The sequence below is a fragment of the Orycteropus afer genome, unplaced genomic scaffold, assembly GCF_000298275.1.
Source record: "Orycteropus afer afer isolate SDZICR_OR568_19922 unplaced genomic scaffold, OryAfe1.0 scaffold00078, whole genome shotgun sequence".
Lineage (NCBI taxonomy): Eukaryota > Metazoa > Chordata > Mammalia > Tubulidentata > Orycteropodidae > Orycteropus > Orycteropus afer.
This window is the reverse complement of record NW_006921665.1, coordinates 5,256,309-5,273,372: the sequence shown is the minus strand read 5'-3', so window position 1 is coordinate 5,273,372 and position 17,064 is coordinate 5,256,309. Positions and strand designations below refer to the sequence as shown.

Sequence of the window (17,064 nt, the reverse complement as noted above, 5' to 3'; positions counted from 1 at the left end):
TGGAAAGGGATCAGTATAGGAGAGATCCTGGTTAGAGTGGGAGAATAATGTGGAACAAACCTCAAAATCATAAAAAAAAAAAAGACCATATTTACTGGTCTGATAGTCTGGTGAGATCCGAAGACTATGGCCGCTAGTTACCCTTCAGGTCTGGAACTGAAGTCACTCCTGTGGCTTCCAGCCAAACAACAGACAGGAATATAGGGTGAACATTTATGTCAGGCACATACACTCCTTAGAACGATTGATCATGGGAGAACAGAAGGGTAGTGTTTGCACAGGGAGATAGCTCTGAGGATAGGAATGCATAGCAAAGGACACTGGGAAGAGGTAACTATAGGGAAGAAGTGGGAAGAGAGCTGTTACATTATGGGGAGCTGCATGAAACAAAATGTGTATAAACTGCTATATGGCAAGTTAATTTGCTTTGTAAACTTTCACCCAAATCACATTTAAAAAAAAAAAAAAAAACAAAACACAGAAAGAAAGAAAGGAAAATGCTGTGCTTGGTCCTATGTCATGCCCATGATCAGTTATAGACTAACTGGTGTGATCCATTATTGTTTTTGTTGTTATGTGTCAACGAGTCAGACCCCCGACTCATAGCGACCCCTCCCTGGGTTTCCAAGGTGGTATCACTATGGAAGTACATTGCCCAATCTTCCTTCTGAGGAATGGCTGGTGGGTTTGAACCTCCAGCCTTCTGGTTAGCAGTCAAGTGCCTCAGGCACTATGCTACCAGAGCTCCCGGTGTGATTCATAACATTTTAAAAAATTTTTTATTGTGATTTGGGTGAAATTTTACACAGCATAGGGTTTTTATTACCCGATTTTAGAAAGCAAATAATCTACAGTCTATCTTTAGCTTTGATGAAATCTGTTCAGCTTCATAGTAACAAGTAAGCCATCACTGACACTGACTGGTTGCCAAGGAGGTATACTTGTTGGGAATGGAACCTGAATCTCCTGCATGAAAGGTGAAAATTTTACCGCTGATAGCCCAATGTCCTCATGATGTAAGAGTAAAAAAAAAAAAAAAAAACCCACCAAACCCACTGCTATCAAGTTGGTTCCGATTCACAGCAACCCCTCCTTGGGTTCTGAGGCGGTATCTATGGAAGTAGATTGTCCGATCTTCCTTCCAAGGAGTGACTGGTGGGTTTGAACCACCAGCCTTCTGATTACCAGTCAAATGCCTTAGGCAGTTTATATACAGATTTAGAAGAAACGCATATACATACGTATACACACACGCATATATATATACACACACACACATACGGGACAAACCAAAAAACCTACTTCCACTGACTCGATTCCAACTCATAGCAATCCCCATTGGGTTTCCGAGGTGGTGAATCTTTACAGAAGTAGATTACCCTGTCTTCCTTCTGTGGTGTGGCTGGTGGGTGTGAACTGCCAACCTCCTAGTTAGCAGTCAAATGCCAGAGGCACTGCACCCCTAGAGCTCAAGAAAGGTCATACTAATGTAAAAAGTTTTAAGACCAACATGTCTCCTTTTTTAAATTTAGGCTTATTTTGTTTATTATATAAACATATCCTCTATTATCAAAAATAATATTATAAAGACCTATATATATTTTTTAAGGTAAAGGCTTAAACACATAAAATTTCTGAATAATAAAAGAATTTGGATTTTTTTTCAGTCTGCAGTTATAGGACATGATTTACAAAAACATTACTGAATTAAGTATTTATTTATGATGTTCCTAAGACAAGGAAGCCAATGTGAACTTAATTTTTTATTAAATAATAATGCTGATTATAAGACAGGACACACCCAATTTTGAGAAAATGAAACTTAGAGAGTGGAAATCCCCAACAGGTACTCCCCCTCCTCTTTCCCACATCTTCCCGCCACGCACTCTTCCACATCTGTATACTTGCCAGCTTGCGTCTTTTAGAAAGTAACCAATCACCCCATACCCCACATACCCTGGAAATAAAAACTTATAAAAGCCCTGAGTGGCCTCTGTCAATCCACTGAGTCTGTGCTAGCACAAATAAAGGTCTTCCTTTTTCACCATCCTGCTTGTTGTTAGCGTCCCTTGGTGGCTCTGGTAACAATTATAGTTCTCCTGATTTATGTGATATATCTGAAGGTTAATCAGTTTTTTAATGCTCTGGAGTTCAAAGAATTTTTAATAAGCACCACATGTCCATTAATCTCCACAATCAGATTTTATTCCCTTTCTACTAGTTGGGAAATGTTCATTCTTAAAAGTTGAGCTCAGATGGTCACTACGCTATCGATTGCCCAAAGCAGGAATCAAACACAAAACAAATAGTGATGCAGCCATATTCTTCATCAAAAATGGTATTACTAAGATAGGTAGATGTAGATGACATAGTGGCAGGAAAAGTAGCAAATTACAAAACGCTTATCTCCTTTATAGCAAAAAGTTTTACAGATTATTTATTTGGGAAAAGACTGAGAGCCTAACATCCTAGTTTGTGTAGTTTATATAAAATGAACAAATACTAACTGAAAAATAAGGTTTAAGGAGCTCTGGTAGCATAGTGCCTAAGGCATGTGACTGCTAACCAGAAGGCTGGAGGTTCAAACCCACCAGCCAGCCACTCCTCGGAAGGAAGGTTGGGCTATCTACTTCTGTAGTGATACTGCCTCAGAAACCCTAGGAGGGATCACTATGAGTCAGTTCCAACTCAACAGCACATAACAACAAGATTTAATTTTCATGTTGAAAATAATTCCTTAAATTTATCATAGTAGGATCATCAAAGGGATCTCAGAAGCTGATGCAAAGGGTTATGAGTTATCTTTTTACTGAAATAAGCTATTTGTATAGCTCAAAACATAATGGCTTGATACAACTCTTGGTCTCTACTCACCTGGAGCAAAACAGAAAGAAGGAAAGTAAAGACTCGAAGAAATCAGTCTATAGGACCAATCACCTACACAAACCACAGCCTCACCTGTTCAGAGACTAGAAGAACTCAATGATATGCCTGGCTACCGCTACTGAGTTCTGACTGGGGCTACAATAGATGCTGGAAAAAATTGTAGAACAAAATGAAAATCTTAGAAAAAAAAACAGACTTATTGAACCAGCAGAGATGTATATAACCCTGACATTATTGTCCTGAGATATTCTTTCAACTTTGAACTGAAACTAGATTCTGGAGGTCATCTTTCAACTAAATAAGAGACCAACTCATAAAATAAAAAGTATCACCAGTGAGTACTGGGCTCCTTTTATAAGAAACACCAATTGTCTAGGAGACCAAATGATCAACCCTAAAGCAAATATGAGAAGGTAGAGGGAGGAGGGAAGGCTGGGAAGCAAGAATAATGGAAACAGAACAACCAGAACACAAATGACAATGTTGATGCAAAGTAGAAAATGTAGTTAATGCTACTGAATAATGTGTGTTGTTGTTATTGTTCTTAGGTGCTGTCAAGTTGTGTCTAACTCATAGCAACCCTAGGTACTACAGAACGAAACACTGGACAGTACTATGCCATCCATTTCATTGAAGATCTTCTTGTTTTTCACTGAATGATGTCCTTCATGTTTTTCAAGCATGATGTCCTCCATCTCTAGGAACTGATCCCTCCTGATACCATGTCCAAAGTTCATGACACAAGTCTCAATATCCTTGCTTCTAAGGATCATTCTGGCTATACTTCTTCCAAGACAGATTTGTTCATTCTTCTGGCAGTCCATGGTCAATATTATTCACCGACACCGTAATTAAAATGCTTCAGTTCTTCTTTGGTCTTCCTTAATCAGTGCCCAATTTTTACATGCATATGAGGTGAACGAAAACATCATGACTTGGCTCAGGTGCACCTTAGTCCTCAAAGTGACATCTTTGTTCTTTTAACACTTCAAAGAGATCTTTTGCAGCAGATTTGCAATATGTTGTTTGAATTCCTGACTGCTGCTCCCACGGGTGATTATGCATCCAAGTAAAATGAAATCTTTGACAACTTCAATATTTTCTCTGTTTATCATGATGTAACTTATTGGTCCAGTTGTGATGACTTGCCTGTTTTTTATGCTGAGGCGTAATCCATACTGAGGGCTGCAGCTTTTGATCTTTATCAGTAAGTGCCTTCAAGGCATCTTTCAGTAAGCAAGGCTGTGATACCTGCATATTACAGGTTGTTAATAAGTCTTCCTCCAATCCTGATGCTACATTCTTCTTCATATAGTCACATCTTCTCAGATTATTCACTCAGCATATAGATTGGGTAAATGTGGTGAAAGGATACAACCCTGATGCACACCTTTTGTAATTTTAAACCACAGAGTGCAGAAATTATTAAATGAGAATCTAATTGGCTATGTAAGCTTCCACCAAAAGCTCAGTAAAATATTAAAACAAAAGAAAAACAATAGCTTCTAGGAATACAGCTTTATCAATTCTCAATTTCCTAATGAAGTAACCATTATGTTATTTCCAACCAGGGGTGTGCTAGATCCTGCTTGTAATGGCCATTAAACATAGCCTTTTCAACTAGCTATAATCAGAGTACTTACACCACGGTGCTGGGCAATGCTACAATTAGCCCTACCTCCACTCATCAGCACGATACTGTTTGTCAGCCCTCCACCTTACCTAGCAATGACATCCTTCTCCAGGGAATGGTCCCTTCTGTTAACATGTCCAAAGTAGGTGAGACGAAGTCTGGCCATTCTCGCTTCCAAGGAGTATTCTGGTTGCACTTTCTTTTGACTGCTGTTTGCACTGGTGTCAACTGTTGTTGTTGTTATGCACCATCTAGTCAGGCCCAACTCATAGCGACCCCTCCTTAGGTTTCTGAGGCAGTATCACTATGGAAGTAGATTGCCCAACCTTCCTTCCGAGGAGTAGCTGGTGGGTTTGAACCTCCAGCCTTCTGGTTAGCAGTCAAGTGCCTTAGGCACTATGCTACCAGGGCTCCAAGCGTCAATTGTAGAACTAAGCAATGTGAAGTCTTTGACAACTTCAATCTTCTCTCCATTTATTGTGATGCTGCTTATGGGTCCAGTTGTGAGGATTTTTGTTTTCTTTATATTGAGATGTAATCCATAGTGCAGACTGTATTCTTCAATCTTCATTATCCCCTCAAGGGCAAGTTTCAGAGTCTCTTCTGTCATCCTTTTTGGTCTTTTCTTCTTTTCTTTTTAATGACCTCTTGCTTTCTTCATGGATGATGTTCTTGATATCATCCCACAATTCCTCTGGTTTTTGGTCACTGGTGTTCAATGCATCAAATCTATGATTAACATGATCTCTAAATTCAGGAGGGATATATTCCAGTCATCCTTACTTTCAGCAAGCAACGTTGTGTCATCAGTGTATCACAGGTTGTTAATGATTCTTCTGCCAATCCTGATGCCATGTTCTTCTTCATACAGTCCAGCTTCTTGGATTATTTGCTCAGCATACAGACTGAATAAGTATTCTGAATAAGTATATATGAAAGGATATAACCCTGATGCACTCCCTTCTTGATTTTAAACCATGCAACGTCCCCTTGTTCTGTCTGAACGACAGTCTCCTGGTTTATGTACAGGTTCCTCATGAGTACAATTAAGTGTTCTGGAATTTCAGTTCTTCTCGATGCTATACACAATTTTTTATGATCCACAAAATCAAATGCTCTTACATAGTCAATAAAACACAAGTAAACTTCTGGTATTCTTTGCTTCCAGCCAAGATCCATCTGACATCAGCAGTGATATCCCTTCGTTCCTCATCCTCTTCTGAAGCCAGCTTGCATTTCTTGACATTCTCTATCAATATACTGTTGCAGCTGTTTTTGAATTATCTTCAGTAAGATTTTACTTACATGCGATATTAATGATATTGTTTGATAATTTCCACATTCTATGGGATCACCTTTCTTTAGAATGGGGACAGATATGGATCTCTTCCAGTCAGTTGACCAGGAAGCTGTCTTCCAAATCTCTTGGCAAAACTGAGTGTCTCCAGTGGGGCATCTGTTTCTTAAAAGTATCTCAATGGGTATTCCATCTATTCCTGGAGCCTTGTTCTTTGCTAATTCCTTGAATGCAGCTTTGACTTCTTCCTTCAATACCACTGGTTCTTGAACATATGCTACCTCCTGAAATGGATGAAGACTGATCAGTTCTTTTTGGTCCAGTGGCTCTGTGTATTCCTTCCATCTTCTTTTGATGCTTCCTGTATCATTCAATATTTTGCCCATAGAATCTTTCAATATTGCAACTCGAGGCTTAACTTTTTTCCTCAGTTCTTTCAGTTTGGGAATTGCTGAGCGGTTCTTCCCCTTTGGTTCTCTAACTCCAGGTCTTTGCCCATTTCATTAGAGTAACTGGCTTTGTCTGCTTGAGCTGCTCTTTGAAATCTTCTGTTCAGCTCTTTTATCTTGTCATTTCTTCCACTGACTTTAGGTACTCTCCACTCAAGGGCAAGTTTCAGAGTCTTTTCTGTCATCCATTTTGGTCTTTTCTTCCTTTCTTGTCTTTTTAATGACCTCTTACTCTCTTCATGGATGATGTTCTTGATTTCACCCCTCAATTTCTCTGGTTTTTGGTCACTGGTGTTCAATGCATCAACTCTACTATTTACATGGTCTCTAAATTCAGAAGGGATATATTCAAGGTCATATTTGGCTCTTGTGGACTTGTTTTAATTGTTTACAACTTCAAGTTGAACTTGCATCTGAACAATTGATGGTCTGTTCCACAATCAACTCCTAGCCTGGTTTTGGCTGAAGCTACTGAGCTTTTCCATTGCCTCTTGCCACAGATGTAGTCAATCTTGATTCCTGTGTATTCTACCTGGTGAAGTCCACGTGTCCAGCTGCCATTTGTGTTGTTGAAAAAAGGTATTTGCAATGAATAAGTTACTGGTCTTGCAAAATTCTATCATGTGATCTCCAGTGTTATTTCTGTCACCAAGGCCAAATTTTCCAACTACTGATGATTCTCTTTGTTTCCAACTTTTGTATTCCAGTCACCAGTGATAATTAACACATCTTGATTGCATGTTCGGTCAATTTCAGACTGCAGAAGTTGATAAAAATCTTCAATTTCCTAATTTTTGGCTTTGGTGGTTGGTGTGTAAATTTGAATAATAGTAGTATTAACTGGTCTTCCTGGTAGGTGTATGGATATTATCCTATTACTGACAGCATTGTACTTCAGGACAGATCTTGAAACTTCTTTGTGATGATGAATGCCATGCCATTCATCTTCAAATTGTCATTCCCAGCATAATAGATCATATGGATTGTCTGATTCAAAATGGCCAAAACCAGTCCTATCTTAATGCCTATGGTATCAATCTTTATGCATTCTGTCTCATTTTTGACAACTTCCAATTTTCCTAGATTCATACTTTGACATTCAAGTTCTGATTATTAATGGATGTTTGCAATTGTTTCCCCTCAATTTGAGTCATACCATGTCAGCAAATAGAGGTCTCAAAAGCTTTTTTTTATCCACGTCATTAAAGTTAATTCTACTCTGATGAGGCAGCTCTTTCCCAGTTGTATTTTGAGAGCCTTCCGACCTAAGGGGCTCGTCTTCCTGCACTGTATTGGACAGTGTTTCTGGGCTATTCATAAAGTTGCCCAGTAATGTATCAGACTATGTTTCTCTGCTATTCATAAGGTATCCGTAGAGATATTACCTAGGAAACCCGAGGAGGGGTCGCTATGAGTTGGAGCAGACTTGACGACTATGAGTTTGGTTTGGTTTTTGGTATGTGTCCTTTACCACTTTACTATGCTCATTCCACAGATCTAGAAAGGACTCCCATTCAGTGCAGCGTGTCTCTTCTGCTCTCCCAGCTAGGCTGAGATCTCATCTGCCCACTCTCCTAGCTTACCTTGCTTGTTCCTCACTCTACATAACCTATTTCTTACTTTCCTAGCTTCATATACTCTATGACTCTAAGGTTATGCCATTTAAATCTACCTACCTCACCCATAATTGCTTCTCTCCCTGTGACTGACCCTTACATCTATACAACCCAAGCGGATCAATCCAATCAATCCATTTTTGTTTCTGTTCCTTCCTCAAAGATACTCTTTGGAAGAAAACACACATAAACACCTTCATCTTGCACTGTGACCAGTGCTGTTGTCTCATTCTTGTTTCTGACACTGATTGCTCTATTCATGACACCTGTCTTTATGCCCCACTCCAGGTCTGCTCTGTTCACTGAGCTCTTACTATCTTAGGGAGACAAGTTATTTTATCTCAATTTCCTCAGTTTCTACTTTTTTAAGCCAACAGGTTGATTGTGATAGGTAAAGAATTCCTCAGGCTTTGTCTCTCTGTCCCATAAAAACTGGTGGCGGAAGCTCTGTCCCTTAGTTTTGCCATGTGCTTAAATCACAATTCCCTTTTCCTTTTCACCACTAAGTTTCTTAAAATAGGACCCTCTATACTCACCCTCTCTACATGTCTGTTAGATGTGTTCTCCACAGTAATGCAGTGGGTGGGATCTACTTCTAACCAGACTGCTTTCTGAGGTAAGAGAAATACACTGGTCTCTTTCTGGTCCTAATCTTTATATTTATTTTGCACCTAACAATGCTGACCTGTGTCACCTTGAAATCCTCCCTAAGACTTAATGATGGTACTTTGCATGGTTTACCCCCTGCTGACTGTTCTTTTCAGTAGTTCTACCTTTCATTAACCCTTAATGTTGATAGACTACCAAAGAATAATGTTTTAGTCCCCTCTGCTCTCTTGGGTATAACTGTTACTACGTGTATATGACATTCTAAGTTATCTTTAGCTTGATCTCAATTTTTGGTTATAGACACCTTGGAATAAAGAACTGAAGATTTTAAAAAAAAAACTGTATTCTCACTTACTGCTCTAAGCCTACTCTTCTCCTGTGTTATGGATATTACCACCTACTCACTTGCTTAACCAGATACTTGGGTATCTTTCCTTGTCACTCATGTCTAAGCATGCAATGATTCCCAAATATATCTATTCTCTATACCATGGCTCAAAAAATCTACTGCTACTGAGTCAATTGTGACTCACAGCTATCCTACAGGACAGAGTAGAATTGTCTGATAAGGCTTCCAAGGCTGTTAATCTTTATGGAATTAGACTGACTCATTTTTTTCCCATGGAGTGGCTGGTGTGTTCAAACTGTTCAGCTTTTGGCTAGCAGCCAAATGCTTTAACCACAGCGCCATCAGGGCTTCTCTTGCCTCGGCTCAGGTACTCTTTACCTCCCTACATAGACTATTTATTAGCTACCATTTCTCCAAATGGCACATAGGGTTCCATCATGACAGAGTTTCAAATCCCTCTGAAGGATGTGCATATAGTACTTCATCTGCAAGGAAATCAATTACATGAAAGGTTTTTATGCCTTATAAATATGGATAATAAAGCAAAAAAATAGTTAGACCTGTGGATTTGGGACCATGGTTGTGGGGGACATCAAGCTCAACTGATATGACATAGTACATATAACACTGTTCTACATCCTACATCCTTTGGTGAGTAGAGACTGGGGTCATAAAAGCTTGCAAGCAGCCATCTAAGATGCAACAGGGGTCTTTTCTCTTCCAGAGAAAGAAGAATGAAGACCAAAGACACATGGAAACAATCAGTCCAAGAGACTAGTGGACCAATCAAACCTCAGCCTATATGACCATGAGACTGGAAAAATTAGATGGTGCCTGGCTACTGCTGTCAACCACTCGGAAAGGGATCAGTCCAGGAGATCCTGGATAGCGTGGAAGAACAATGTGGAATAAAACTGATAATCATAAAGACCAGGTTTACTGGTCTGATAGAGCCTGGTGAGACCCTTACGGCTACAGTCCCTAGTTACCCTTCAGGTCTGGAATTGAACTCACTCCTATGTCTTCCAGCCAGAGAATAAACAGGCATATAGGGTGAACATTTACACCAGGTTCTCCTTAGAATGATCAATCATGGGAGAACAGAAGGACAGGGCAGTACTTGCACAGGGAGATAGCTCAGAGGGTACAGGAAAGAAGAACACAGGAATAAGAACACAGAGGAAGTGGGAAGAGAGCAGTTACACTGTGGGGATTGCAGTCAATGTCATGAAACTAAATGTGTAAGAACTGCTGTATGGGAAATGAATTTGCTCTTTAAACTTTTGCCCAAACCACAAGAAAAAAAAAAAAAAAAAGATTACTGAGATTAAAAAAGTTAGAAAAAGGATAGCTCTATCCCCTACAACAAATTCCAACCATTAAGAATTTTCTAGATATAAGCTATGTGCATTAACCACCCAAAGAGTTCTCACCCACAATGCATTTTTCCCCCCAACAGTTTTCTGAACAAAAGTCTGTTCTAGAGAACTTACCTAAATCCACTCCAAATTTATGAGGCAGGACTCTGGGAATGTTTTCTAGCAATCCTCCTCCAGTAATATGGGCAAAGGCCTTGACATGTCCTGAACGTAGGACAGGTAACAGTGTCTGGCTGTAAATTCTGGTTGGGGTTAGAAGTAATTGCCCTGTTCATGGGAGAGATGAGACAGAAAGTTAGCCTGCAAAGATAAGACAAAAGCATATAAAACAATTTTGAAGTGGAGACATTCTTCCACAGAAACACTAGTTCTATAATAAGCAGCAAAATTAGGATAATTTATTCCATTCTAGCTTTAAATAACCAGAGACTAACCCCACCAAGTTATTGCTTAGACGTGTTCAAGCAGCAGAGTTTAAATGTATGTTTACCTAAAGTCTGGTCACCACAACCATAAGGTGCTGGAGAGGAGTATTGGAGGGAAGATTTTTCTACAATTTTCCTTACAAGGCTAAATCCATTGCTGTGGAGACCAGATGAAGCTATGCCAATAACCATATCCCCTTCCATGATTCTGTCTACGTGAGGAAGTTTCTGATCCCTCTCCATGGCACCGACGGCAAAACCGGCCAGGTCATACTCTCCAGGAGGATACATGTCAGGCATTTCAGCTGTTTCACCTCCTGTTAAATGGATCAGACAAGAACAGAGAAATTATGTTTATAAGTATTTATAAATCTGCCTAGGAAATAGTGACATCAGCTACTCTTAACATGAACAGTCCAACATGTGGCTATATTCTTAAAACATCCAATAAAATTGACTATCACCTGCCTAACAGCTTAATTTCAGAGGAATTTCCACAAAGGTTGAGATTAAGGTGAAATGTCTCCAAGTATATATATAGCTGCCAATCCTCATTATTCAATGGGAGAAATGCTCAGTTGAACATAACACCATTTGTATAGTAAATTTAATTTTAGAAATGCTTTCATACATATTTGATCTTTACAATCATACCCATTTCCAGATGATAGCATAGGCATAGAAAAATGATCTAAAGATATGGGTATAGGTAGGCAGACTCCAAAATAGAAAATGTTCTAAAGATGGCTGAGAAGGCAATTTATGGCTCTGGGACAGACCTGTCCACAGAAATGGTAATATAAAATAAGTGTTCCCACCTATATGGGATCAAATTGATAATACGAACTTGAAAGATTAGATAGGATATTTAAGGGATTGTGAGTTTTTGTTTAAGGAGCTCTGGTGGCGTAGCAGATAAGACACTTGGGTGCTAATCAGGTCAGTGGTTCAAACCCACCAGCCGTTCCATGGAAGGAAGATGGGGCAATCTACTTCTCTAAAGATTTATAGCCTTGGAAACCCAATGGGGGTCCCCATGAGATGGAATCCACTAGACAGCAATGAGTTTTTTTTTTTAACTTTTTGTTAATTGGGAAGAACAACTCTGAAAAGGAAGGTGAGAATGGCTGCACAATGTTAAGAATGTAATCAATGTCACTGGATTGACACTGCTATGTTCAAATTGTTGAATTGGTATATATATTTTCAAACCAAAAAAAAAAGGGGGTAGTTCAGTTCCTTGGATAACCAACACATTCATTTCATTCAAAACCGTCTTATGTATTAAAGCAATATTTCTCTATAAAGCTTGAGTACAATTTATTCTTAATGTCACTTCTTTGGGAAAACATGCCTTTGCTGCAAGCGAGTAAACAGTCCTTAGGCTTGGCTGTTGAGGGATCTGCCAAGAAAGATGGTGATGGGAAAGAAGGCCAAAGATTAGAGAAAAGATAAGGCTGCCTGACAGCTTAGAGGTATAGATCTGAGAGTCACATTCGTGGGTTTGAGTGCACCAGAGTTTAAGTTTTCTTCAGATAATATCACTTATATTTTACCTGCCTCATCTTGTGATGTATAGTCTCTGCTGCTAGTTATGTTGGTACTAATTATGTCTATGCTAAAATACATGAAAAAAAGGCTATGTGATTAAAATGGATGATAATACCAAGGAGAGCACATCCAGCTTTTCCACAAGCTTTGGCGATACCAGCAACAACAGCTTCCGTTGTATTGAGGTCGAGTTTTCCACAGGCAAAATAGTCAAGGAAGAAGAGGGGCTCTGCTCCTTGTGCCAGAATATCATTTACACACATTGCAACCAAATCTTGACCAATGGTATCATGCTTATTGCACAGCTGAGCAATCTATATAAAAAATATAAACAGCCACATAATAGAATAAGCTACAAATCGTATCATGCCCATTTTTTTAATAGGAGGCTAACAGTCACCATTGTAACAAACCCTACTGACTTTTGGCTAGCAGCTTTAATACATAAAGACAAATGAACATGAAAAACAAAACCAGTTGTAAATGCATTATGACTCATGGTGACCCCATATATTGCACGGTAGAAGTGTACTCCAACAAGTCTTCATGGCTGCGATGTTTCAGAATCAGATCATCAGGCCTTTCTTCCAAGGTACTCTGGATAGGTTCAAATAGCCAACCCTTCAGTTAATGGCCAAGTGCTTAACTGTTTGGGCTATCCAGGAAGTTCTAAAAGACCACTAAATACCAGTACTTTACTTGGCTCCAGAAGCATATCTTTTTATCCCTTAAAATACCATTCCAACGTAGCCTCAATACTGTAATATCAGAAATGTACACACATTCTAGCCATATTATAGAGTTATTTGGTATGGCTCTTTTTAGCTCATTATTATCTGTCAAAAGGGGAAAAACATGTATATGATATACAGGAAGTTCTCTCGTATCTTTCACAAAGGTGTTTGATTACCTTCAGTTTAGTCCCAACACCATCTGTTCCAGAGGCCAGAAGAGGATCTTTGAAACCAGCTGCTTTCAAATCAAAAAGACCAGCAAAACCTCCAAGATCAACTTCACAGCCTGTTGATGAGGAAATTAATTACTTAATACATTTTAGCAGATGAGTTAAACAACAATATAATAGTTCATAAAAATGGCTACAACAAAAGATGCCTTTCCTAAGAATGGCTAAGAAAATACCATGTACTTAAATGATCAAGAAAGTATCGAAATATGAAAGGGACATATATATCCTTTTGAATTTAACATGATAGAAAAGAAATGCTTCTCTTAATACTACAGACAAGAAAGGAAGACTAGGATTTGCCTTACTAAGGTAAGATATCATAGTCATTTGGCATTAATTTGGAACATTTCCTTCAATTAAATATAAAGCCTAAGTTAATTCACTGTCAAATTTCATGAATTAGGAAAGTCAGGATCTGGTTTACCTGGTCTGGAAGTGGCTCTTGCTAAAGGCTTAATTTTCTTGACCAGCATATTTCCAGCTGCAATATCTACCCCAGTTTCCTTGTAAGTCAGACCCCTGAAGAATGAAAGAAACAAAAAACAAAAGAAAAACATTATTACATAAATGTCAGGGAAAATTAATTTAAAAAAATTAGTTAATCAGAAATCCTAAGTGTTTTTCAAATTAATTAGGTGTTCAAAAATTAAAATCCTTAACTATGGGGAGGAAATAGGGAGCTATTGCATTGTGAATTGTAGTCAATGTCAAGAGACCAAGTGTGTATGAGCTGCTGTGTAGAAAATTTCACCCAAAAATCACAATAAAAAAACCAAAAGAAAAAAAAAGATTCTGATTTAACTGGTCTAAAAACCTAAGTAAAGATTCTGATTTAATTGGCCTAAGGGTAGGTTCTGGGATCTGAAATCTGTTGAAAAATTCTTTCCAGTTGATTCTAATGTTATTATCTCCATTGAAAACCACTGTTCTAACTTAACTATTTCTTCCAAAAGCACTTCTCACAGGTGTCTATCCGCTCAATTTTTATATGGGAAATAGTACCATAATCAATGCAATATTAGGATTATGAGAACTCTACAAATAAATTTCTAAACACTCAAACTGAGCTCTTATTATAATGATGATAATTCTGGGTTTCCTTATAGGTGATGAAAACAAGATAAGCAGCTACTGATACTCAGGGTCATCACACTGCAATGGAACATTCAGGGATTAAGTTCAACAGCACTGTGAATTCAATAATCTGGTCTTACAAAATAACAATTTAGGCTGATTTGGATGAAGTGGTAAATTAATAAATATTTGACGTTTTATTAGGAAAAAGCTACCAGGGTACAACTGGAATTGAGAGCTTAGGCAGTTAACTTTGAGAAAGTTAGTAGCCCAGGGGCACTTTTAGATAGGAAACTGGCAATAACCTACTGGTAATAACTGCCATTTATGCCTTTTTACTTTCTTCATCTCTAAGTTTACCTTAAAGACTACAATTATGATTGCATTCTCTTAAAACAGGTCATTTCAGTGGAATCTAGTCATTTTAACATGAAAAGTAAATTTTTATAACGATTTTTATGTTCTTGATTCTAAAATTATTCTAGGGCTTAAACTTAAATATTTTGCCACTCAGTAACAGTATAGCTTGAATTAAGTCACTGGAAATGTCTCATTTCTCCCTAATACGATGTTCATTACCCATCAATTTACTTAATGAACACTATTAAGGATACAGAAACCAAAACCCATTGCTATTAAGTGATTCTGACTCAAAGTGAACCCTACTGGGTTCCAACGTGGTAAATCTTTATCGAAGTAGACTGCCTCATCTTTCTTCTGCAGAGCAGCTGATGCATTTGAACCATCAACCTTTTGTTTAGCCGTCAAATGCCTCAGGCACTGTACCACCAGAGATCCTTATTAAGTATACATACTTAAAAAAAAAAATCAAACACTCATATTTGTACTTGACAGTTTATTGATTTTTTTCCAAGGCAATAACTGTACATACCGATAAATGAATCAATGTAACTTAAATATATCAATATTCAAGTACATGAAAACTGGAAGAATAAAAATCTTTAATAACTAAACTTTCACACATAAGGAGCCACCATAAAACTTTCCATTTCATTGAACACTATGACCAGTTGTAGTTCAAACTAAATACAACCTGAAGATTACATCAATTGTAGAGAGGAAAGAATACAGAATATGGTAGTATAGGGGCAATGGAATTTTATACATGGCCATTTAGTCCAGCTCTTAAACTGTGCTAGAATTTTACCTGGGCTGCTGAAGGAAGGCTATGGCACGATAGCCAATATCTTTCCTATAAATGGCTCCCTCAAAGTTTATAGCAGCCAGTCCCTTCTTGGCTTGTTCAAGTGCTAACAGAAGATTTTCCCGTACGGCTGTTACTGTAAGGACTCTACCCCCATTAGTCACCACTTTGCCATCTTTCAGAGCAGTGCCTGCTTGGAATACCTCCAGTCCTAATGCTTGAGCTTCAGGAAACCCTGTAAGAGAGCACATTTGACCTATTACCCAAAATCGTATTTTATACTTGCAAAGTGATTTTCCATTTTCACAAGTTCCTTTTTTAATCCTTTATTTGATTTAAACCCATCCTTAAAAGAATCTTACCAGGCAGGAATTAACATAAAACTAAAATCAAGTCCACTGCATAGAGACCCACAGGACAGAGCAAACGGATCCATAGGGTGTAGCTGGTCGGATCAAATTACTGATCTGTCAGCAGCCAAATGTTTAACAACTTAGCACCAGAGCTCATGGAATTAATGTAATCATTAGCAAATAAAATAGATCCTTTTTCCTCTATACAGCTTTAGGAGGATAACCACGTTCCTACAAATATGGGTTATCACAAATCTCATAAATAAACATTGTTTGCGTGAGGGACTAAAATGAAGAAATTAAGGTCTAGAAAGGTCAAGATTTGAAAACAGTTATTTTTTCCTAAAAACCTAAAACTTAAAAAAAAAAACTTTCTATATATAGGTATAAAGCATTTGAGGACATCTACTTTTCACTTAAGAGTAAGAGAATTATTCTTTTTTTTTTTTTTTTTGTTAATCGTAGCTATTCTGGTAAAGAATACTTGAATAAAGTAAAAAATTCTTTGGCTGAAAGAATGCCAGAAAAACATTTACCTGTGATTCTTTTGACTATTTAAATGCATTTGACTATGTGGATCATAACAAATTGGGGATAATATTCTGAAGAATGGGAATCTCAGAACACTTAATCATGCTCATGAGGAATCTGTACACAGACCAAGAGGCAGTCCTTTGATCAGAGCAAAAGGATATGCATTTTAAAATCAGGAAAGGTGTGCATCAGGGATGTATTCCTACACTGCACTTATTCAATCTGTAATGCTGAGCAAATAATCCAAAAAGCTGGACTATATGAATAAGATATTCCACATCAGGATTAGAAGATGACTCATTAACAAACTGTGATATGCAGATGACAAAAGCTTGTTTGTTGAAAGTGAAGACGACTTGAAGAACTTACTGATGATGATCAAAGACTACATACAGCTTTCAGTGTGGATTACACCTCAATATCAAGAAAACAAAAATTGTCACAATTGGACCAATAAGCAACATCACTATGAATGAAGAAAAAATTGAAGTTGTCACGGATTTAATTTTATTTGGATCCACAATCAACACCCATGGAAGCAGCAGTCAAGAAATCAGATGTTGTACTGCACTGAGCAAACCTGCTGCAAAAGATCTTTAAAGTGTTAAAAAGAAAAGAGGTCACTTTGAAGACTAAGGTGTACTTGACCTATTATTTTTTAATAACCTCATATGTATATGAAAGCTGGACAATGGATATGGAAGATCAAAGAAGAACTGATACATTTTAATTGTGGTGCTGGAGAAGAACACTAAAAATACCTTGACTGCCTGAACA

General features: G+C 38.0%; 1 protein-coding gene across 1 annotated transcript in view; it reads right to left on the bottom strand.

Moving 5' to 3' along the window:
- Positions 1 to 17,064, bottom strand: part of GART (phosphoribosylglycinamide formyltransferase, phosphoribosylglycinamide synthetase, phosphoribosylaminoimidazole synthetase) — a 43,344-nt gene that overhangs the window by 12,380 nt on the left and 13,900 nt on the right. The window contains exons 10-15 of the mRNA XM_007941273.2: positions 15,404 to 15,635; positions 13,586 to 13,680; positions 13,105 to 13,214; positions 12,310 to 12,508; positions 10,709 to 10,960; positions 10,333 to 10,485 (exon numbers count right to left, since the gene is read on the bottom strand). Of these exons, the coding sequence (XP_007939464.1) occupies positions 10,333 to 10,485; positions 10,709 to 10,960; positions 12,310 to 12,508; positions 13,105 to 13,214; positions 13,586 to 13,680; positions 15,404 to 15,635 (1,041 nt within the window). The remainder of the gene's footprint in view (positions 1 to 10,332; positions 10,486 to 10,708; positions 10,961 to 12,309; positions 12,509 to 13,104; positions 13,215 to 13,585; positions 13,681 to 15,403; positions 15,636 to 17,064) is intronic.